Source organism: Pieris brassicae, chromosome 11 (assembly GCF_905147105.1).
Source record: "Pieris brassicae chromosome 11, ilPieBrab1.1, whole genome shotgun sequence".
In the NCBI taxonomy this organism is placed as follows: domain Eukaryota; kingdom Metazoa; phylum Arthropoda; class Insecta; order Lepidoptera; family Pieridae; genus Pieris; species Pieris brassicae.
The window spans coordinates 6,902,509-6,927,530 of record NC_059675.1 but is presented as its reverse complement, the minus strand read 5'-3'; the positions used below and the strand labels follow the sequence as shown (position 1 = coordinate 6,927,530).

At 32.6% G+C, this 25,022-nt stretch overlaps 1 protein-coding gene across 2 annotated transcripts in view; it reads right to left on the bottom strand.

Annotated features, from left to right (window-relative positions):
- Window positions 1–25,022, bottom strand: part of LOC123716046 (agrin-like) — a 110,283-nt gene that overhangs the window by 30,722 nt on the left and 54,539 nt on the right. For both annotated transcript variants that reach the window (XM_045671541.1, XM_045671542.1), the window contains exons 2-3: window positions 2,500–2,535; window positions 68–277 (exon numbers count right to left, since the gene is read on the bottom strand). In XM_045671541.1, the coding sequence (XP_045527497.1) occupies window positions 68–277; window positions 2,500–2,535 (246 nt within the window). The remainder of the gene's footprint in view (window positions 1–67; window positions 278–2,499; window positions 2,536–25,022) is intronic.

Here is a 25,022-nt window from a genome sequence, read left to right as displayed (position 1 = left end):
TCTAGTATATTATTTTTTTATATCAAATTGTTTTAGTTCAAACATAGCGATCAAAACAATAACTTACCACATTCACCCTCATGCTTGACCCGTAAGTTTAATCTTCGTTCACAAGCCTCCTTTCTTAGGAAACAATGGTTTCTGTATGTCCGGCCCGCGGTCGAACAAACCGGCGTTGCTGCTGATGGGCAGCTTGTAGGGCAAGCGCAGTGTGCACGGCCATCGCCTAACGACACACATTCTGCTCCCCAACGACAAAACGTTTTCTCACAGGCCTCTACGGGGGAAAAGTATTGACTATATCACTAAATCTTAAGATTTTTACAGGCTAAGTACATGTATAATTGGCAAATATAATTTTTTATAAATTATAAAGCGCATGTTTAGAACCCATAAGTCTATCTCGATAATCCATATCTTGATAAATCATAGATACCATTATCTTTATTTTGCTGCTCAGCAACGACACTATTGATATAATATCACGTGGAACGTTTTAAAGAATTACGATAATAAATTAGTTATCGAGAACTGACGCGTATGCAATGCAATGAAAACGGAAAACATTAATTCCTTTTCGAAATTGCATAATTAATTTAAGGCTATGGAAAATCATTTAGCACTTGTTCAAATCATAAGGTTTCTGAGAACTCTTTCAAATACACAAAATAAATATTTTTTCTAAAAATGAATGATTTTTTTTAAATGTGGAAACGTAATTGTTTAAAATCTTATAAATTTTCTTTATAATATAAGTAATTGAACTTTGAAAAGACGTGATTTCTTAGCGAATCCTTAACTCAATTACCTAGTCTATTTCCAATTTTCTACCGAGGCGTCGTTGGAGCCGTGACTAAATTATTAAGACACGCTAAAGTAAGGTACGAATATCCGTTTTGCCACCGCATTGTATTCACTGGCTTTGGAAATTGTCGATCTCTATCATCTATTTAAAATTCTAAGGCGTGTTTTCCGTGGGAAATCTTTTTATCTTTCGCTTTTACATTTTTTATGCTTGAGTCTTCAATTTATTGTATTTCTTATTCTATATTACTGTTCCTTATTTGATTTATATTTTTTTTTTTCATAAAAATATAACTCTTTTACTAAATACATTCAAAGCAGTGTGTAATATAGTATGACAAATAATTTGGAGATCACGTAGTCGTCTCTCAGCAACTAAATATTTGCTTAAGTTTAAAAAAAATAGCGAAATATTTTTTTTTATCTTACTGATTAACGATACAATCCAAAGAACTTTGAGGAACTGCTGGAATTAAACCATTCTACGACATCGTACCCTTTCGACCAAGATACAACACTAACGTACAGTATTAACATAAACCGTCAAAGACTGAATAAATTTTTGAAAGTGAGATTACTTCAAGCATCAAGATTCAACCGCGAACTCATTTCCTCGACTTTTATGAAAGCTTCAGATGAATCCGCTTAAAGGAAAGAAAGCAGCCGGAAATAACAATTTTGTAAGAAACAAACACAGTGTTAGGAAGCGAATCGCTGTTTGGTCCCAATATAAATGGAACAGGAGGGGAGATAAAAGTGATGGCGGATTTGAATAGAAGAAAATTAGTAAATTAGGTTGCAGGTTCCCAAAGACAGTAGAAAATTTATTATCTGTTTGATTTTGTATTCTCTAAGAATATTTTTGTAAGATTAACTAACATTGTATTAATTAAAAAAAATATTTTAAGACGTGTTTAAAAATTAAGAGATTTATTAAATTCCTAAATCCTGATTTATTTTAATTACTTTTGCATAATTGCTTTTGCGTAATAATGCTTTTCATTGTTCTACTTATTTATAAAACAACTTAAAATACATAGCTTCTACAGTGTAGATGCTAATAACTTTATTAATTAATTACGAGGAAATCATACCGGAGTATTTACTGAGTAATGCGAGCAAAAGCGCTCCCACTGAGTATGAACAAAGCAATTTTGCTGGCACTCTACGTAGTTGGCATGTCACCCGCAACGTACGTGCTTGTGTGAGCCGCAGATAAGCTTTTCTACTCATCTGTACCTTTACATAAAGAATTTCTCAAACACTTTTTCAAGTTTCAAGTTTAGGAATGCTGCTATTTTTTATAAGAAAATCGTAATCTGTCATTAAGGCAGATAATTACATAATGTGGAGGACACCATGTGTTTTTAATAATTGAGCTAGGCAAGGTTTTTAACAGAATCGATTTTACTTACAATAGCAAAAATTACAACAGTGGCGCTATGACCTAAAAATAAATAGGTCTTGGCCTGAAATTCGTCCGTCCATCTTGTTTCTGGATCATATTTATACTAAAGGCAAGGTGATCAGCCTTCTCTGTCTGACAGATGTCATCGATATTAGGGTTTGAGACATCGGTTTTCTCACGATGTTTGCCTTTACCGTATGCGCAAGTGCAATTTGCGCACGTAGAAAAAAATCATTTCACGCTTTAGACAAAACGAAATCCAAATAAAGTCACTATAAGCTACAAACCTTCGGGGGCCGGAGGTCGTGGTTGGTAATGTAAATCTGTAACAAAGAATAATTCTATTATAAACAAAACAAGAACATATTTTATACGTTTTTCTGTTATTCAATTATAATATTTTTCTACTCAGTAGGACCAAAAAATGTAACGTACGTAAAGTAAATATGAATTAAAATTTTGGTAGGTAAGTTTATTGTGGAATCAAAAAATATTTATCTAATATTGTAGATATTATTAGGTTATATATTATATTTTCATGACATGCAAATATATATAACTACTACTACTACTACTACTGTAATTAATATAACAGTACATATGGTAGATATTATTATATATATGTATGTTAATATTACTTATTTTAATTCAATTAAGTAATTTATTTTATTTATATACAAACAACAAAATATATGTATCAATTAACAAAATTATACAATTACTAAACTCAAATCTAAAATAAAAACTAAATGCTATTTATGATAAATAGCATTGTTTGTTTAAATATATCGTCTTTTTAGACGTCGTCTTATTATCCTAACAAAATTGTTAAAAAATTATAAGTACGTTGTATACAATATGTATGTATGTGAAATTTCAGTGCAACCTGTCAGTACTCAGGCACGACGTGTCTGTACACATTAACGACACATGTAGCCTAGTAATGAATCTGCAGAAAACGTTGAACTTTGACCCTCTATTAGACTATTTTAATAATATCATGCCTAAGAGTATGTTTTAACCCACAAACCGAATTATTGAACTGCGTTACTCAGCTATTTCTTTGTTATATTCAATCTAAATTTATTTCAAAAAGTTAAACTTATAATCTATATAATAGCTTATAAAATATTACATTATTTGCAATTTTAATTATGACAATAATAATTATAGAAATTTAGTTAATCGGCACAAGTATTTAATTTTGAATTGCCATTTCATTATAATGAACATGTTAGATGTCATCATTAAAATATCTCCGGAACATAATTATGATGAAATAGCCCGCGTTATGTATAGTCTCACATAAACGCTGGGGAAACTACGGGACACATCTGGTTAAGTTATACGAAGAATAAAAATTGATGTTGATGAAACATGCTTTATAATCATTACCAAGCATTTGATGTTAAGTGATACCGCCACCGCCGCTGGGCATTACCCGAAGGCTGGCAAGTGCGTTGCCGGCTTTTTTATTTAGTTGGTTTATTTTTAAATACTTCCTTGTGTACCTGGTTAGTTTGGTGGAGAGCGTCAGAAACTGTCTTAAAAAGTCTTAGCTGTGGAACAAATCGGTTGTGAAATTATATTAATATGTTTTTACTTTATAATTACACAAATGGATTTACCATAGAACCGTAATATTTAGAAATGTGCCACAAAGTTCGTGTCTAATGATGCTGTTAAATATAAAATTCAAGAGGTTGGCGATCACAACACGGCGTTGGTGTGCGCTATATTGTTTTATTGCAAATTGGATGGAGGTTGGTCCCTTACATACCGGGCTATTAAACTACACGCGGTGTCCACTCCTGTGGCAAACGAAGCCGATCAGCTAGTTTGTGTTAGGATGTCTATTTAAATGTTATTTAATACCTTACTTTAAATTGTACTTTGGGCTATAAATTCTAACAATCTAAAAATCTCGTAGTAGATAGCGGTAGCCACATACAGCTTTGCACTTTTTTATATAGAACGGGCTAAACGGACCCGATGTTGAGTGCTACCTTCGGTAGAATCGCGAATGCGTTGCCGCCCTTTTAAGAATTGGTATGCCCTTTTCTTGAAACACCCCATTCGAATAGTCCAATTAATTTGGATATATCACGACGAGCAACTGGTTCTACATAACGGTGGTATGTGGCAAAAATTGTCTTAAAAAACGTTCAGTTGTGGAACGACGGACGTCGAGGTGATACGGGTGGAATTCCATATTGTGCCTCGGCAACGTCCGAGTTTTATTTTTGTTTGTATACTAATAATTATTTATTATAATAGAACAGTGTTGGTCTAATGGCTTCAGCGTGTGACGCTCATCCCTGAGGTCGTAGGTTCGAGCCCCAGCTGTGTACCAATGTATTTTCTTTCTATGTGCGCATTTAACATTAGTTCGAATGGTGAAGGAAACCATCGTGAGGAAACTGACTTGCCTTAGACCCAAAAAGTCGACGGCGTGCGTCAGGCACAGAAGGCTTATCACCTACTTGCCTATTCAATTTACAAATGATCATGAAACAGATACAGAAATTTGAGGCCCAGACCTAAAAAGGTTGTAGCGCCATTGATTTATTTTATACTAATAATTATCATTTAACTATTTTTATTAATTTATTAATATTTTTACACTGAAACTTAGAAATGTTATGTTTTGTAAAACGTTTTAAATATATTACATACACTAATACATTTAAATCAACGAACTAGAAGTCCTATATCAGTTAGAGCACACAGTAAATCGTCAAATTCATAGTTAATTTGTAATCGAACTGACTCATAATGCGGATTCCGTATTTAATATCGCGGTATAGATTAAATGTGCACAGAATTTCTGAGTACTAGATTCGAAAACGTTTCAAGCGAATAGTCGTAGATTATGTTCTGTAGGAACGCAACAGGAAAGTGAAGTGGAATCGATCTACCCGAATCGAGTAGAAGCTGCAATAGCGCCGCTACAAATTGAAATTGATATCATCTTTGGGCAGAGAACGGCCGGATATTACTGGTGTCAGGCGGCAATCACGCACCGCCAGGTGGGATCTAAATACCCTTCATAATATCGATGCGATATGACACAATCGACGCAAAAAACGACTAGAAAAATACCTTGTATTATTGCCCTTGACGGCTTTATGGCTTCCAACACGCCCTAAAAGTTTTATATTGTGTACAAACATTATTTTATGATTAAACGTGTTTCTTAAGGTTTTGCTATATTTTTGTGTTTATAATAGGCGTTACTTAGCAACACATTTTTGGTTATAAATATACAATTATATGACACAGTAATATTTCAGAATATTACTTTGTTTCAAATAATGCGTAACCTTAATATATGTGGCAGTAATAAATACTTAGAAAAACACCTGTCTTTATCGTACACGTAACAAATTACACCCTCCGTTACGGAAAACGTACTTAGGGATTTGTGGCTAGTCAAGAAAGTGAAATTTTTTACTGTTTCAGTTCATGAAGTATTTTATAAGTCAAACTTGCCTAAAAGTCTAATAGTTTAAGTACATGCATGTACTAGTTACTACTATACAGTTTTGTGCATGTTTTTTGTCATTATTCATAGTAACATGAAACACTAAGTTTTAATTTACCATATAGCCGCACACTAAAGTTGGCGTTGTGAACAGGAGCGCTAACATTGTAACTTGGTAATAGTGAGCGCATCTAAATCGACAAGCTTAACACTAAAAATTATCTCTATCGTGGGCAGCTAATCTCTTCCGTTTGACACACAAATGAATTTAGGGACTTGACGTAATCCATTCTACATAACACCATTTTATAATTAAACTACTGTAGCACAAGAAGAATACTTTTGGTTTCAGCATAGGACAGGTTTAGAAAATGTTGTTCAAGATTGTTAGTGAATGTTTTGTATATACTATAAATATATATTCAGCAAGTCTATGCATGTCTAATAATTATTTTTTGAACTTTGATATTCTATATTTCATAAGTTTCAATGAGTTTCATGATAAAGGATAAATTCGATATTAGAAAACCAATCGTTAATAAATAACGTTATTACATATATCTCAATACGTTTAATTAATCAATAAATTACAGTAGTACGGCTATATAACATCTAATAGAACTACATATTTTGATTTCAATTCTACGCAACCGCCAGAGCCTTGCCCCTAACCCATAAATCACTTTTGCCCATATTTCTTTCTGATTCGTACATTTAAGGTACTATTCATTGTATTCTTGTTAATCCAGTAATCTGCGTGCTAAGAGGCAGTTATTCAAATTCACTATCGTTGTATAAATTATAGCTTCATACTCAATTACTGTATTGTGTAGGACACGGGCGGCTGTGCGTGATTTATAATGTTTTTTAATCACCTGTGGGGGTCGTTAATAATTTGGTGGCTATTTAAAACCATTTAATTTTATTAATTAGCAAGTATATCACGGAATTTGCAATAAATGGATATAATTTGTTTTCATTTATGCGTTAGAGCGGTTCGATGTGATTTATTAGTATGAAATTAAAGGTATGATTAGAATTTTTGTAAGTTTCAAAATTGTCTTCGATTCGATTTATTTTGTAAAACGAGGACTACATCTAAGGATCCTTGGATTTAGTTATGGTAAACGACACTGAGTTGGTTACCAAAGTTTTTTCCGAGTTAAAAACCACAACCTCAAATAAAGCTCGTAAAGATTTATTAAGCCACATATCATGAATCAATACAGACTATAACTATAGAATTTTGTGCTCAAACAGTGTGAAAATTAATCGTTCGATTAACCATTCGCACCCAGCATCCCCAGCTAAGCCGAACGTGACTCGTGAATCAGTGCCCGAGCGATGGTGGAAATTAATTCCTTCGACAAAAAAATGCGAAAAATTCGAACAAACCGTTTCGACTTTTCGATGGCGCATTGAATAGAGTTGGAAATGGGTACTTTTTACTTTATACTGTTGTTACAATTGTGAGTACAACTTGGACGGTCGTTTACAAAACATGACACTATATTGGCTATTTCAGCGGCACCATAAGTGCTTGTGATTTGATTATTTATTAATACTATCTATACTATTAACTCGCTTTAGTTTCATCCAGGTGCCATTTAATTACACGACACACGTATTTACTAAAGTGGGATTAGCGTTTGGCGATAAATAATATGATTATCAAATCTATCTTAGAGGTTGTCTCTATGTGGTACACATTTAAGAAAGAAGGTAAAGACGGCACGATTTTATTTCATACTAAATATATTGGTAAAAAGCAGGCAACCACGTGACAAATGTTTCTTAATAATTTACAGCTATGGATAAAATAAAAAAAATAACTTGCAATGTTCTACTTATACATCAAATATATAAAATCTAATTCTTCTATTTTTAATGATATTTCAGTAATTGTTACTTCTGTTTGATTTTGATTAAAACGTTGATTTAATTTCATTAGCTTTGTTACAATTTAAAAATCGTCTACGTGGCGTTCGAAGTGGCACTAAAATAAATGTTCTGTCAGAGAGAAAAACGAGCGCAGCGCCACACTCTCGGCCCCTCCTATACTTGTACACCTCACTATTTCATTTCAACTGAATCAACTTTGAATTACAGGTAAAAGTCATACGCATACGTGGTCTTTAATATTAAAATAAAATGCTTATAGTAATATTTCTATGGCTTGGTTATTTACGGTTTCGATTTCGTTTTAACTTTAGATTTAAGTGTTTCGGAATCGTTATATTAATGTGAATTTGTTCGATGATTTTCACAATTTCATATTTAGTCGACTTTTGTATGAAAATAGACGCAGAGCGTAATAAAACGCTTTTTTGCGCTAATTTTAGGCCCAAATGGGGTTGATCTGGCCCATCTACTTCGTAACATTAACTGAAGTACATAAAAAGGCAACCATTTCTTTGTTGCATAAATTTTACTTGTAAGTAAATAGAATTTATTCTTAATCTCTTCGTAAAATATTTACTAAATTTATATATATTTTTTAAGAATTTTTTAAGAGTACTTAATTGAAAACTAAATTAACATCTAGTATACTTACAGTTATTTGTCAATAGAAACCCTGTAGAAACGCCCAACAAAACTAGAAAAAACAGCAACAGCAATACAATAAGGGCTGGTCTACAATAATGTAACCAGCAATAGTCTTCAGAGTTAGCTACTTGCGGATTCGATGACCACACACAACACTTCGCACACAACGTGGAGTCTGCACTGGCAGTTCTAACTACTGCACTATTTCCCTGTTGATTCACTACCACACCCTGGACTGGAGCAGAACTTGTCTGAGAATATGCATTCTTCTCGGACATGCGAGCAAATCCAGAGCTTTCATCATCTTGCGAAGATCCATATACGCCATATGATGCCACCATATCGACCCCAGAAAGAGATCTCGCCGTTGCATTCCCATTTGCATTTTGCTCATCATTATTGTCAGAACTAGGCCAACATTCACAGGAACATCGGTTTTCTTTTCTTCGCTGTCTTGCTTGAGATGATTCAGATCTTACGACTTGCGTATCAGTATTCTTTTCCTCCTCTTTCTTAACCTTGACTTCTGGTATAGTCTCATTATTGGTGTGATTTGGTTGTACATTTTTATGGTTTTCTATATACCAGTGTCTTTCCTCGGCTCGAAGAGTGGTATCGTTGTTGCCCTCGTAGATGTCTGCATAATTCGAAAGGGGATGCGCTGATGGACTGTACACAGGAACTGAGGTAAGTTGGCCATACCCATGTTCATATTGTGGTGGCCGACTGTTCGTCGGATAATAGGTGGTGGAGACAGGCACGGTGTACTCGTAGCCCGGCCTGTTCATTTTCGGTCCGTATTGCCCTCATTGAAAATTAATTCACTCTAAAATAACGTTAATATTTCTACAATACTACATATATTGCTATCCAATTCAAAAATAATTTGATTAATCCCTATAGAAACAAAATGGTTCACATAAGGAAAGTAATTTATAGAGCTGAACCGAAAGGTGAAGTAACTTCGTAGACAAACTTTTCAGATTTTGTTATATGTTACACGAAGTTAGAAAGTTATAAGAGTAGAATATACACCTGTTTATCTCAATTACGTCTCTTGTTGTACGTTAGTATTTATTTTTTGTGTTAAGAATCACGCCCCATTATCCGGTTTCCGGGTAAAGTAGACGAGAAGTAACAACGTGCGTAAACAAACTTTTTCTTATTGAATAAATATTGGGTATAAATCTGATATTGTTATGTAACCGTTGCGGGAAAAAAAATATTTGCGGCAGTGATTTAAATATGATGAAACTATTTTAGGTTAATAATGCATTAGAAAAGATCAATTTAAACACAAATTCGCTTTTTTGAAAAAAATAATATATATTTTCATCCCCATTGCAGGAAAATATTTTTAAAAGTGTATTTAAATATTATGGTAAATATCGTTAACGAGTAACCTAATGACTGCAGTTACTAAAAATATTTCAATTAACTTAATTATATATACACCAACAACTTAAACGCAGACTAGGCTATTTATTATTTATTTTCATACCTATGGCCGCATATAAATACCGCTGACATATACAGATGCATCGTCAACTTTTTTGAAAGTGTCGGATACGTGTATAAGACACAGTCCTATTAAACAACTTCATTAATTAGTTGAAAAAGTTTTATCTACTTAGTTTGAGCATTGTGAAAGTTTTGTACTAATCCGTATCCCCGATTCGCCTAATTAAAATCTGCTTAATGAGTCTCAACGCAGATTAAAGCAACGTTAAGTAAATTACTGTAAGAAAATGTAAAAACAAAGTTGAATGTCTGAATCATAAACAATGTATTTTTCCGTTTGACTAATCAGAAAAAAAAATCTTTTGTCTAACCCTCTTTCTCTCTAGCTAACCTGAATCTCTGAATCGAAATCTTAACTAAAAGCGCACAAATAGTCGACATAGACGATAGTTTAGAATTCTATCTTTCAGAACAAATTGGTTCAGAAACCAGTGCAAAACTTTATACTTTGGTGGCTTTTTCAACGTCAATCTATTTTATCTAAAGTACTTAAGTACGCTCACTTCTATGGAAGTAAAAAGAAGTTCTTAAACAATAGTTTATTGTTACAGATCTGCATTTTATGGTATACTCCTTATATGTTGTATTATTTAGATAAACACTAAGTTTTTCTATTACATTGTTAGAAAAAAGGACCGGATTAGATAAAAAAGTTGTTTCCTTCAATAAAGCTAATTTGATTTGTAAAAATAGTGTGAAAATTTACGATGTTTGGTATTTTAGCAAATGATATCAAAATATTATTATATATTAATAATATTATTATAATAATAATAATATTATAAATATATATATTTTTAGCCTGGGAGTTTAAACCCCAGCTGCCCCGACTAGAGGTTTTTATTTTATGAGTTCAAATATATTAGTCATATATGACAACACCTACATGGGGTCGTAGTTAGATTGTTTTATACTTTCCGCAATTGTAAAATTTTAATTAGTCGTATTACTCGATTTCCGTAAACATTTAATGGATCTCGAGATACAGATGAATTAATTGCTTAAACAGTAAACTATATTATTTACTAAGGGTTTACTTAGTGTGAGTCAGAGAGGATAAAGTGAATTGGGTCACTGTTTGGTCGCCGAGGATAATCCATAATGTAACAATGAAATCTTATGAATTCCCCGGTATTAATACTTGCATGGGCACTCAAAAACTGTTCTTTACGTGAATAACTATTTTGCTGCCATGAACTATCTCAGGTATACTTAACTGCTTTATAGTTACAAATGTTAATTTACTTACTTTATCTTTCGTTGCATAAAATAATTAATTCAAATATCAATCGTGAACCTCTTTTAACATAGAGGCAAAACCTTCGTTTTACGCAATACTGCTTCAGTCAGCAATACTCACGCTAAGGTTCGTAAACGACATTCAGTCAATAAAGCGACGACGCAATGTTCAGCAGTTTCAAAATGCCTGGGTCACATGTGTTAGAATAGCCGACACCTGGACGTGAAATATATGCAAATAGCCAAAGCATTTAAATAACTGTTTCGAACAAAGCCTATACTCTATTTAATGCTTGAAAACGTGTAATTTCGTACTTTGCGGTATAATAGGATAATTTTATCTGGATTATAAATTAAATTCATTTATACACCTTAACTTTTAGTCAGCGCTTCTCAAATATCTTATTGTAGCAGTTAACGTGACTGACAGTTACAATATTAAAAAGGCTCATCAAAGATGATGCCGTTTAAAATTTACCTGATCTTACGATACGAGGCTTCAAAATTTTGTAGAAAATGTATTATGTATAATTTTGTATCTATATATTTTTTTTATAGTACATTTTGTAAGCTGATAGAAATAGAAAACGACCGAGTTCTTGGTTATTCTTGTCTTAAATTTCTTTCATGAGTCTATGTGAATAAATGAACATTGACTTCAACTACCTATACTATATAGAAATGTTATGTGATTAAATTGTCTATGTGCAGACTTTTAGCGGGTGTAACTGGAACCTAGTTATATATAGATGGTAATTAATTATCATAAAATACCTTTTTATTATTATTTAAATGTCTGTCTATAGTTATTTTTTTTTTCTTATTGCTTGTAATATGTAAATATTCTGTATAAAAATTTACTTTTTTTATATAAAACATTGGGGAAACTTGATGTTAAGTGATACCGCCGCCCATGGATACTCTCAATGCCAGAGGGCTCGCGAGTGCGTTGCCGGCCTTTTAGAAATTGGTACGCTCTTTTCTAATTGGTTCGGAAATACTATAAATAAGAACTATCTCCGTGAGGTCAACGTTTAATGTGTAGCCTATAATTACGAATTTCAATTCCAGGCGGATAAGCTGGAGAATCGTAATTGCCCTATGAAGGTATAAATTATTATTTTTGGAAAGAAGTTTCATGTAACTAAAATACTTTCGATCAATACAGTCCAACAACCGATTATTGAACGGTTGCGTGACATGAAATTCAATTATATTATTTCATTTGGGCACAGAATATAAAACTATAAAAATAATAAAATCTCGAAGTAAAGTTCTATCTCAATAAGTTATCTAATAAGTAATAAGTAGTTTGATTATTTGCATGGTTTTATATAAGCCTAAATTATGGATTTCTTTCTACAATTTTTTTTAATGAAATTTGTAAACTTAATAAGGTTACGCTTGAGAACAAAACTAACGTGTCGATGGCAATTAGCAGGCGGTTCAACGTACGGTATATACGCAATAGTTTAATTAATTAAAAACAAACCGTATAATGAATTTTCAACGTGAAATATTACTGAAATATAAACTAGATGTCTAATTGGATATGAAACTTTGTTATGAAACAAAACTTTTCGTGAAATATATTATGTGTAGTAATTTATTAATTTCCAGGAAACATCTAGGCATTTCTGTTTTAATTTTATAAATAATAGATGGAGAGAAAATTATTAATATGTATTATTAATAGAAATACAAAATACTAATTTTTAAAAACTTTGTTAAATCCTGCTCTAGTCTCCATATAAGCCGCTCTTTTTATCCGTGCAAATTGGATACGAATTCATTATTCTGGTCCCTTAATTAAAATAAAGTCAAGTTATTTTCAGTACTTCACCTTTTTGTACTTCAATACCACATTCATAAGTTGAAACCCCGACTATTTTTTTTCATTTTGATTCACCACATCAGGTGTACTATCATTTCGTCTAGTGGCCTTCTAGATTTACATTTTAATTCAGTTTCTAGTTTATAAAGAGTTTATATTATTGCCATACCTTTCCAAAATCGACTAAACATTAACTTTAACGGGTTCTTTTAATACAAATTAATTATTTCTTGGTTACGGATTCTCTAAAATATATATATATTATAGGATAGCAATATAGCATGCACAAGACATTTAAAAATTCACTAATTGGTTATTTTAATTAAAATAAGTGTTTCCTTCTTTTTGACGCACCGACACATACATAACATTGAAACACATCCATGCAGAACACTGATCGTACGCTCCCATTCTCCCGACACGGTTATCATTAAAATAGTATCGTATTACAGTCATTGACTCGATGAGTAGCACGCGAGGTACGGTGCGACGTAGCGTCGCCGTAGCAAAGCGTAGACTGCCGGCGAGCGCTACGTACGCCCCGCCCGCCCCTGTCACCGCCACTAGCCCAAATCCAGACAAGTTCTCATTAATGTTGTTATCGGTGTAAACTTCGTCCAAGTCAAACTTATCTACAGCTTTAATTAACTGCCCGTAAAATAACACTAAACAAGCAAAGATTCTCGTACTTTAGGCGCCTATAAAATTGAGTTTCCAGGTTGATTTTAGTACTAGTCAAATAATGTAAAATATTAATAAAAAAGATTATCGTTTCTGAGTTTCTGAACTTTGATGATCTAAATAGCATTCGTTGGCTCAAAAGTTTAAACGAATACTTCTTTCAATATTTAAATTGAATTTAGTATCTCTTTGATGTTCTAACTACAATATAGTTAGTGGCGGTTGTATATTAAAAGTTGATAAGTTTGTTTACGCAGTGGCTAAGTGAATGTATATTTTTTTTTATTATTTACGACAAAAATGTGATAGAATTACATCATGCCATATTATTATTAACTTAATGAGTTACGTGATTCAGACTTATCCCACATATTCACTAAACTACTAGGACTAAATCAGTCCTATTCATTATTTTAGAAGACTCATTTACGTAAACAAAATTAAACAGAAAGAGAAATGACTCAGTACTTTTGTAGAAACAGTGTTAAAACCGATGTTTTTTATACATAAGAAGTTTTTTGCCAATAATAATTTAGTGACAATTAATTTGCGGACATAAGTTATCATAGCAAGCCGTTATAGAACTAATTAAACTTTGCGAATAGTGTTAGTAGGAGCTCTATTGTGCCTTTATCAATGCTTCACGGTATTGTCTATAAATTAAACATATATGTTAACGCATAATATTGGGTTATCTCGTAAACGATCTTAATAACAAGGTGTAATAATAAATATCCACTTGATTACAATTACTAGACATTAGATTTATTATAAACACACCTTTAATAATATCTACATATATGAAATATTTATACTATACTATAATTTCCTGATTCTATAGGAAGTAATTTTTACTATCATATTTGTTTAATATTTACGCTCATACGGTTAGAAATCATCGTGAGGAAACGGTTTGCGTTAGACCCAAAAAACGAGGAGTGTCAAGCACAGAAGGCTGATGACTTACTTTTCTATTAGTAAGATAATCTTGTTAAAGACCCAGAAGTTTGTAACTCTGCTGGATTTTTCAATTTTATTTTTTTATTTACTTTGCAATTGGTATTTGTTTAAGTACAACTTATATCAAAAGTTTGTACTTAAAGGAAACTAAGGCCTATATTAAGATATGTGGGTCAGTGTACGCGTTCTCTCAGTGCCCACAACGAACAGAGCGAACGCTCTGCCTCGACCAATACAATATATACGGTCTATATTTTGTTCGCAGTGTAACTATAATTAAAACTGTGTTAGCCTAGTGGCTTCAGCATGCGAGTCTCATCCTTGAGGTCATAGGTTCAATTCCCAGCTGTGTACCTGTGACTTTATTTCTATGTGAATTTAATATTCGCTTGAACAGTGAAGGAAAACATCGTGAGGAAACGGGCTTGCCTTAGACCGAAAACGTCGACGGCGTGTCAGGCACAGAAGGCTGATCACCTACTTGCTTTTTAGATTAACAAATGATCATGAAACAGATACAGAAATCTCTATATAATATAATCCCAGACCTAAAAAGGTTGTATCGCCACTCATTTATGTAATTGTAATGTTCTTATTTTAAAGAAAGTATGTTTAATTGACAAAGTAATGAATATTAATATGGATAGTTTTATTTTTTTACCATAATTATCATTATATTATTTGTTTAATGTAGGATTACCACTCTGAGATATATCTATCACCGCTATACCGAAACGGTATTAACTGGTACAAAAATAGTTATTTATAATAGAATGATAATAGTAAGTGGCACGTAGTATCGAGATTTATTTACTACGAGGAGGTTAGACTTCTTGCGCAATACAATGGCGAACTTTTATTCCATTTCTTCTTCCCTATAAATAACGCAAAATTATATTTCACTTTAAATAACTTTTGTTTAATAACTTAATCACAAAAGTTACATTTAATTTTAACTTCATTGTTATAAACTTTGCGAGTCTTTCTTTTTTAGTAAAGTTATTTCATATACTTTCTAAGACACACGTAATTCAATCCCAGATTTTCAGGAATAGCTGTAGGCTAGGACTGTTGTAGAAAGTACAGGACAAACAGAGAGCAAACTTTTACCGGCGTAAGCACGAGCGTTACTTATCGCTAGCCGCTGACAGCGCCAGATGAAAAATTGAAATTGTGTGAGATAAAACTACTAACTGCCGCCGCAGCGAACAATGCGATGACAAGAAATAATTTTAGCTTGTGTACCGAATACATATTGTGATTTTTGTGACACTACGTTTGCATATTTTATTAAAATGTCCAAGAATTGTACGTGCTAGGATAAAAATATACGCTTTTGTTTGGTTTTTCAGCGACAACGATGTTTAATAGCTAATATAATGCATAATAAGAGATACTGTGTTCAATATTATTTAAACATATTCAACTATTGAAAAATTCAATTTATTCATATTTTAGTGAGACTGCGACTTTGTTTAAGTAGATGTATGTTATGTATTTAGTGTATGTTAATGTTAAATTGTTGATGAAATACAAGGTTTTATATACCAATTTAAAATAAGTACATAGTTCTGTTTATTGAATTATGGTCAGAAATCAACTGAACAAATAAAACAAAGTACAACGCTGAGGTGCAATAATGGCCTTTTAGGATATGGTAGCTCCTTTAATGAAATGGTCAAAATGGTATCGAGTTAAATATAATACGAGTACGTGGCAGAAGTATTAGTGAACGCTCGAAAAACAAATTTCGGAGTCTGCCTTGACGTTTTTATAGCATCTCTCAAATTTCGTTACGAATTATAACTCCTTATAAACAATATGCAACTCACTATATAAACTTAGATATTCAATTCAAAATAAATTCATCGTCGAACGTGAAATTTATCGTCCGTCAGAAAGTCCACAAAGCGCCAAGTGAGCAAAAATCATTTTTATGCGAGCTCATATCAATTGAATTACGATAGGAAAGGAAATAATATGGAAATTTCCGATCTTATTCCGATCCTATATCAAATCGGGACCGGCAGTTCAACAATGACAACAGCACTCGGCGCAAACAACAATAACGAACTGTTCAAAACGTCAACTTGAGACCCTTCCTTTTATGATACTCTGAGGGCGTTATTAAAAATTACGCGTACATCAAACACATAAATTCAACTATCGTGAATGAATACCATAAATGTCTAGTACAGTGGAATAGTCCCTCCCTCGTAGGATCACCTCTACCAAGTCATTTGCCTTTGTTCGGAGGGCAATTAATAACTGGCAGAAGGGCGTTATCGAACCGCAGGCGCCATTGCTATCTAAAATGATCTAGCGAGGTTTCACAACCAGATCAGGTTTGCTATCGATCATTTAATACAACTATTTGATTTCTAAGATTCTTGCATATTTATGCCATTAAATAATTATTTATTTACGATTTCAACAGGTTCCCTGTACATAGGTTCTTTTAGAAAGGACACGCTTTTTAGTATGTATAGTCTAATTATATTATATATACATATATTACAATTGTTTCGCTTGATGCTAAGTTAAAACATATACTTCGACGTAATAATTAATAATTAATTCATTCAGTTTCTTTTAATTCCTACTTTTATGAATGCGACCTGTTAGTGTTTGTCAGCGATGAAAAAATTGTGTTATAGAATTGTTAATGTTGTGTTTATGCTCAATGTTATTTTGATTGAATGGCGTATTAAGACAGTTAATAAAATGTAGTTGATATCCCAGTACATGTGTGCCATTTTGGTGGATAGAATCATTTAATAAAGATATTTTTAAAATTGGTATATAAATTAGCGAATCCGTTATATAAGCCGTATCTCAATTTTTGGAACTTACTCGTAAAATGTGAATTACATGACAACTTTTATAAAATTATAACCAAGAAAACATAAATACGATGAAGCTTAAACGAACTGATAAATTTAAAATAAAGTGTTCCTGCCAAGATTTATTTTAGTACAAATTATTTTGACAATAACTCATCAATTATTTAGCCCGGCAAATATTATAGAAGGGAAATAAAATGGCATGAATATTCCGCCCAGAATTAGAATAGCTAATTGTTAAATAGCGTGTTCCGTCAGTCGTGCACTGTTGTATTACTGGGCTGATTAGATCATTTTTATCCAAAGGATAATAAATATATAGAAGTTATTCAATGTATACGTCACCGTAATATAACAAAATCCGCAAGTTTATAAAGTTCCTAGGCAATTCATAAACTTTCGTAGGATTCTAAGCGAGAGATAAATTGTATTATTTTACGCCCATTATGTAATATTTGTAATATTTTAAACAAACTGACTTTGGCGCCAAAGTCAGTTTGTTTAACCTCTAGTAGAATCTGTAATATTTTTTTATTCAGCAGTTACTCGCGAATATTCTATTCATAGTTAACATTTCCGATACATTCAATTACATTGTTTTGTTCTAATAGTTTTAGTCAAAAAACATGCAAGGTTAGGTAATGTCCAAATGGTACGTTTTTGGAATATCTAAAATTCTTCTTTTGTTATGTTTACATCATAAATTGCATTAGCTGCCAATAATATCATAGTTGAAAATTCTATCCCTTGTATGAATAAAGCAGAATTAAGAAAATTAAAAAAAATGGAGAATTAACTGAAAACTAATGCGGTTTTTAAATATACAATATGGATGTACGACTTGTAACAGTGGTTTACCACTGTTACAAGACTATAGACTCTTTTTACATCCAATTGTATCTACGTCCTATATATAAAACGCGCATATGGATACAGTGGATGAAACATTGTGCAATTAAAAACTTAAATAAAACAATAATTTCATTGCACGACATCCGAAAATGATGTTCGAATGTAATGTACTTGTGTATCTTCGCGTAGTCGCGCAGAACTTTTTATCTAGCACAAAATGAAAAAATATTAAATGTTATAAACTTTTGTATGGATTATACAAAGGCATCTTTTTGGTGTCACATTATGTACCTATATATCATCCAAGTTTTACATTGTTGTTTACGACAAACTTGGAACATACTAGGGGCAATTCAGCTCATAAATTTTCGAGTAATAACAGCTCTTAGTTTCCCCAGACACTTGAGGAGTAGGGTTGTATATTTACCTGGTAATACCATCAATATATAGACTGCTTAATCACCTGGGTTAAGCAAGCATTTAAGCATTTCAAGGAATTCTTATTCGAGAAGAGATGTAAACTTATAACAAATAAACGCCTCGTTGCAGGAATATTAATATTTTTCATTAATAAAGAGTATGATTGTATGTGGCCGCAACCACATACTATAATAGGCATTTAATGAAAATATAAATATTATAGGTGGTCAGAATCAAATTAATAATAATAAAAGTCGATGACAGCTGTTTGTTCTGAAATGTCCAATAAAGTGCCAGTGCACTTATACCAATAAATAAAGGCCTCATAACACAAAACAGTATTTAAATGTTAGTAATGACATTAAGGAATGATATTAACGTAAAAACGCTATTACTTTGGTCTTTATAAACACTCTTCTGTACTCTATCTAACAAAAAGGAATATTCCAGAACCTGTAAGAAACATAATTCGTTAACAAACTATAATTGCGTTTAAAGCTGTAAATTTGATTACTAATAGTCATCCTATATGAAATGACCTTAAAAGAATTTTTGATGACTTAAGACCGTCACTTACAAAGCGCATTTTCTGCATTTTTAGCTTTATTCCAACCGGAATGTGAATTAGATGGGCCCTTATACAATATTCAGTGACAATTTCAAGTGGGTTTTCCCGCAGAATTCAACCGCTGTCAACAACGCGCCCGCAACCCGCAGCGTAATTACCTAAATATGACTTCTACCAAAAGTTTACTATTTGAAATTATCAAAGCTTAATATAAATATAGCATTGAAATTTCAATACCGTAGTATTTCCGTATCGTATTTGAACAACCTTCTTAGCGAAGAATTCGAGGTTCAAGCAATACACCGAATGGAAACAAATGTATCTAAATTTTCCCGGTAAACCCATGCTGAATATCAAGTAAGTGCAACCCATATAAGGAATAAGCCGAATCGAATATATACTGGAGTATGGCTTAGTGCGGTCAAAGGGTTATTTCTTCCAAAATGTAATCATAATAAATTGTCCCATTTATGAATTGAATATATCTTTTTATATGATTGTAGGCAAAAGCCAGAAGACTCGCAAATGCGTTGTCAGCCTTCTAAAACTTGGTACGCTCTTTTCTTGAATGACCATAAGTCAAATTGGTTCTAAAATACTTCAGTGGATAGCTAGTTCCACATAGTGGTGGCGCGCGGGAATAACTGGCTTAAGAAACGTCGAAGTGATACGGTATTTTGAATTCTGCCCTGACGTTCGGTGATAAACCTCAGCTACGGGTATTAGTCGTATGGTAAATGCGGTAGAGGATGCAGAGAGACCATACATTTTTGCGCAACGTCAACCGATCAAGCCGCACGGTAAGTGAATGATCGTTGTGTAAAGCTTATGTATATAGAAAACTTCTTCTTCTTCACTGTACATTTCTAAAGGTCGTATTAGTGGCGCTGCACAACTTCCTCCACTATCCCCTGGCTTTGGAAAGCCTCTGCTTTACTTGATCTGTCCAGTAAATAGGACATCGGCCTCGAGGTCTAGTGCCCTCTACTTTACTTGGCATTTGGTTTTTCTAAAATTTCTAGATCTCTGCGTGTCCAAAAAAACTGCATTGGTAACAAAGAGTCGAAAGAACATTTTTTACCTATAACCATCTGAGTATGGACACGTTTGTTTCCTTAGCTCTCCAGGGAATCCTAAGGATCCAAAATCAACACCACATTTCCAGAGAATCTATTTTTCTCCCTCAAGATGTCAGGATTATTGGAAATACCAGAGTTTCCACCAATTTCATATTCATTTCCTCGTATACGTATAAGTAGTTAAATAAATATCTAATTTCATATAAAGGTGACCGTAGTGATACGTACAGTCTATGAATCATATTGCGATATTAATTAACTTGCACGAGAGAAATAGCAGCGTACTGAAAGACAAAATTCTATATTCAAGAAATGTTGCGAACATTCATTTACAATTTTCATCGCATCTTTGAATGCTGAGGCCGTATGAATGATATAAATAATAAATCCTAATTACCTCTATCTGACTTGGAAATTAAGTTGAACTAGACTCTGATAAGTTCAGGTGATTCAGTCTGCTACATTTAGATCGTCGTCGACACCCGATAATAACACAAGTTATCAATTGAATTGCAACGTACGATATAACTGTCGTGGCATATTAATATTCAAAATTTAAAATGAACATGTCGCTAAACGATGCTTTTAGCGTAATCATAATCGTTAAATATACATAAAATACCTTGTTGCTTGAGTTGTTGATGTTGTGCTTTCGTGCTCTTTTTTAACAAATTTAATCTAAGTAAAATCGTAGAGTAGAAATAAGTTAAATTTACTGCTAATGACGCTAATAAACGACTATCTAGATGATATGAATATTCATAAAACAATGGTTTAATAGTATTTCTATATTATAGATATATCAGACACAAAAATACCACCACATTGCGGGATCACGGACAGGCACGCACATATATATTCACAAACAGATATAAGACAGTATTTGTCCTACCAATATAAACTTAAGCCTTGTAGGTATAATCATGCTATTTCTACCGTTATCGCCACTGTTCATATCAGCTTGATACAGATATTTTCACCTCGAAAAACATAAAATAATTAAGATAAACACTAAGTGGAACTTTAAGCAGAATATAATCACACGCACTGAATTACCAATTTAATGTAAAGGACAAGTTAACATTTCAAACGAGAGCTATAAGGAATATCACTTCATTAGGTCACTTTAGATATATTTACGCCTCTTAATGTAAAGTAGATTGACAAGGTTTCAATGGAATTTTACAATTATTAACTTTGTGTCTTTTTATAGCCTTAACCTTTCAATACAAAAGGAAAAAAATGGCGTACATAAATCGATTTATATCTATTATGAAAGACACACGACGTGTTGATTAAGGTAATTTAAAATAATAATATGTTTATGACTCTAGTCTTAATGTTCTTGTGACAAAGTGTGAAAACGGCTTCATTTAGTATGAAGCCGAATAATCTTTGTTATATCGAGAAAGAAAGCTATGACTAACTTCCTTAGCTGTTTCACTGGTAGCTACATACTTTGAACTTCTTGGACGTTAGGTGCACCACAAAAAACCGAATGCGGTATTTCGAACAGGATTTTTTGCTAAAATAAAATGTTGCTCGTGACGCTTAATGTGTGACAGAGTTAAAAGCTTTTCCTTTTTGTCAAATTGGCGCTCTAGTGACTCGTAAAGCTGAATCCCACAATCATATAAGGACACGTACATACCATCTTACTTTCCAGTCGGTTAGAGATAACATTATCAGCGGTCCTGGCCACGGCATCAAGAAGCACGTACATGTAATATTATTGATTGCTAGGTGCGGCGGTCCCCTGCCATTTGAATTTCCAATGAGCTCGTTAGAATCGGCCGCACACGGTACTCGGACACCCGATAAAAACTTCATTTCTTTTCAGCTGATTGCGAAGGTTCGCTTTAACACCGAATTACAGTAATCACTCGCTTTTCGTAAGCGATTTAAGCTTGCTGTGTTTAAATACGGTACAATTCAAGTCTTTAGTTAGATTTACTACAGCATTGTTGAAATAAATAGTACGATCCGAAGTCGCAATTTTTTATCAGAATGTTGTTGCAACAATACGTGTCATATAAAAATAATTAAAAAAAATAGCCTGTTACAATAAAATGAAAGCAATATATTCTAAATCGTGGTTTCTGATATCATTCCCAGAATATGCACAGAATCTCCTCTATTAACCGCTTTGGGTTACAGGAATTCCATATTTTCTATAACTAATTTTATTATGATATTTATAGAATACAAAATATTATGAACCAACATCTAAGCAACTACATTGAGTTTGTTATTTGTGTCATTGTTGGCAACTTGAATTGCCGCCTGACTACTTCAACCACGAGGTCGAAAATCCATTAAACGTTTGTATAAAATAAATTCCCATCTAATTTTTAACTTAATAATAACTGTATGCATAATTCCATTACAAATTTTAATAAATAGAATTTCCGTTAATTTAGCGGTGCCTTGTTGCACGAAGCGGTCGCAAGTTCCAATGCCTTAATTAAGGCGGCCTACCGGGAAACTTCGATTGCGCTGTCAAAAATCCGAGGAATTATACTGGTAGTAAAATAACTTGCGATGTTAGAGTTTATCGAGCGAGTTCAGGCATATTAGCGAATTTATACGTTCAGATGCAATATGCTGGCTATACGGCGCTAGTTGGACGGTTTTATTAAAAACAGTTTTATTTATTGACGTTTCGAGGGTCGTATGTATTTTTCTTGCAAACGATTGTGCTCTAGATATTGTTTCCATTTGAAAGGATCTTACGGACGTTACGCGAAAATTGAAATTGTGATGCCATTACGTCCAAACTAGCTGCTTTTTGTAATAAAGTCATGATTGATATAACATTATTTTGATCTATCTTGAAAAGTTAATAAATCTTTAAACTGATACTAGAATGTCTGTATCTCGTTTCAGAGGGAAAACGTATAGAGTCATAAAACCAAAGGTGTGTATGTTTGTGTTTGTGTGTGTATGTGTGAGTGAGTGAACTAAGTACTTAAGTACTACATGATTTTGCTTATTTTTATTTAAATATTTTCTTTACATGTATAAATTGAACCCACGTTATAACTTTGTAACTAAGCGTCATTAGCACAAGGAAATATGATGAAGAATATTAGTTAGTATTGATTATTTCCTCAGCTCATTTGTCAAATCGAGACACATAATTATTTTCGTTGAATACTAATAATAAAGCTAATGGTCTAGTTGGATAATTATTTTCGTATTGATTGATGGCTATTGAGCTTTTGTTTATGTATATCAATTGGACCAACTTTTCGATTACGGCTTTCGATAGCGTGTAATAAAGTCTATTATTTGTCACGTAAAGTTAATAAATTTAATTGTTTATTCAAGTAGTGTTAGGATCAGATTCAGAGTCGTGACTTAGTCATGTATGTTATAAACCATAAGGTTTTTGTCGAGTGGTAGTAAAGTACAATTTTACTTTGAATATTTTTGGATTAAAAGTAAAGTACTTTTAATCCAAAAATATTCAAAGTTTAACATGTTTTTTTTTACAATGTTTAAGATTTGGGAAATATTAGTAATACTCTGAAAGGAAATCTCGAACGCACCGCAAAGATTCGGTGGTTACCAAATCTATGCCGTGAGTCTATGATATACATGTTTGTTGTACACAATATCCCAAAGAAGGTTACATACATATTTTTCTATATATATCTTGATGATAAGTACGCAACGACACATGAGGCTCATTTTGTTCTCAGTTGTTCGCTCTGCCCGACACAGAAAGTTTAAGTTTATAACCTTTAAACGTTTGACACTAATTAAATTTGTTTGTGTTATGAAACAGATATAAGATAAATATAGTTTTAGTTATTATTAACAACCAGCAACAATCAATGTACAAAAAACTTATACACATTTGGAAATAAGTCTTGATTTTCGATCATTCGATGATACGTCATAACATAAATCATGTATTAATAATATTCGTGATTGTGGAATCAACGCGTGCAATTTACTGCCTCCCTTCACAAATACCGGACAAGGTATCAATTTTTTAATTACATAAATAATTAAATAAAATTTAGATATCTAAGTAATATTTTAATCACATATGCGATATCACCGGTATTAATCAGTACCGCGAGGAAGGAACTTACTCACATTTTCAATTTATTTTAGAGTTTTATTTATATTTACTGTTACGTATTAAACACATTCATTTACGAATAAGGGATTTGCTCTCTCATCCGTGTCATTTGGTCCTAGCGAGATATAATAACCATTAAGTAATAACTCTTGAAGAGTGGTTATTATATCTCTAATATATATATTATTTATTCTTCAATAATAAATTAATTTAAAAAACTTATAGAGGCTTCAAATAACAGAACTAAATTTACCGAGGTGTGTATTTTATAAATACGAAATGATTGGATACATCTGAAACCGATTAATGAACTGAGACTGAACTGACTTTGATAAAAAAATATATTTTTGATATGACTTTTTATTTCCGAGAAATTTGTCGATATACACTGACAAAATGTACTACTCGTGCTTGAAAGCCAAATAAGATCATGTTACTGAAATAACATCCCACTCTTATAATATAACTTTCATGTAAAAGATATATCTTTTTTTGTGTTGACAGTTATTAATATAGTTTTGGCATTTAAAAATCGACACTCAAAGCTCTCCCTACAAACAATCGCTCCACGCACTGAAAGCGCCCACTACCCGCTATTTTTATTACCATAACCACTGGTCTACGTATTGTCATATCAGCATTCCTTGGAATCCGTATCTTCTGTATGTAGGAGTTTTATTACTCTAACA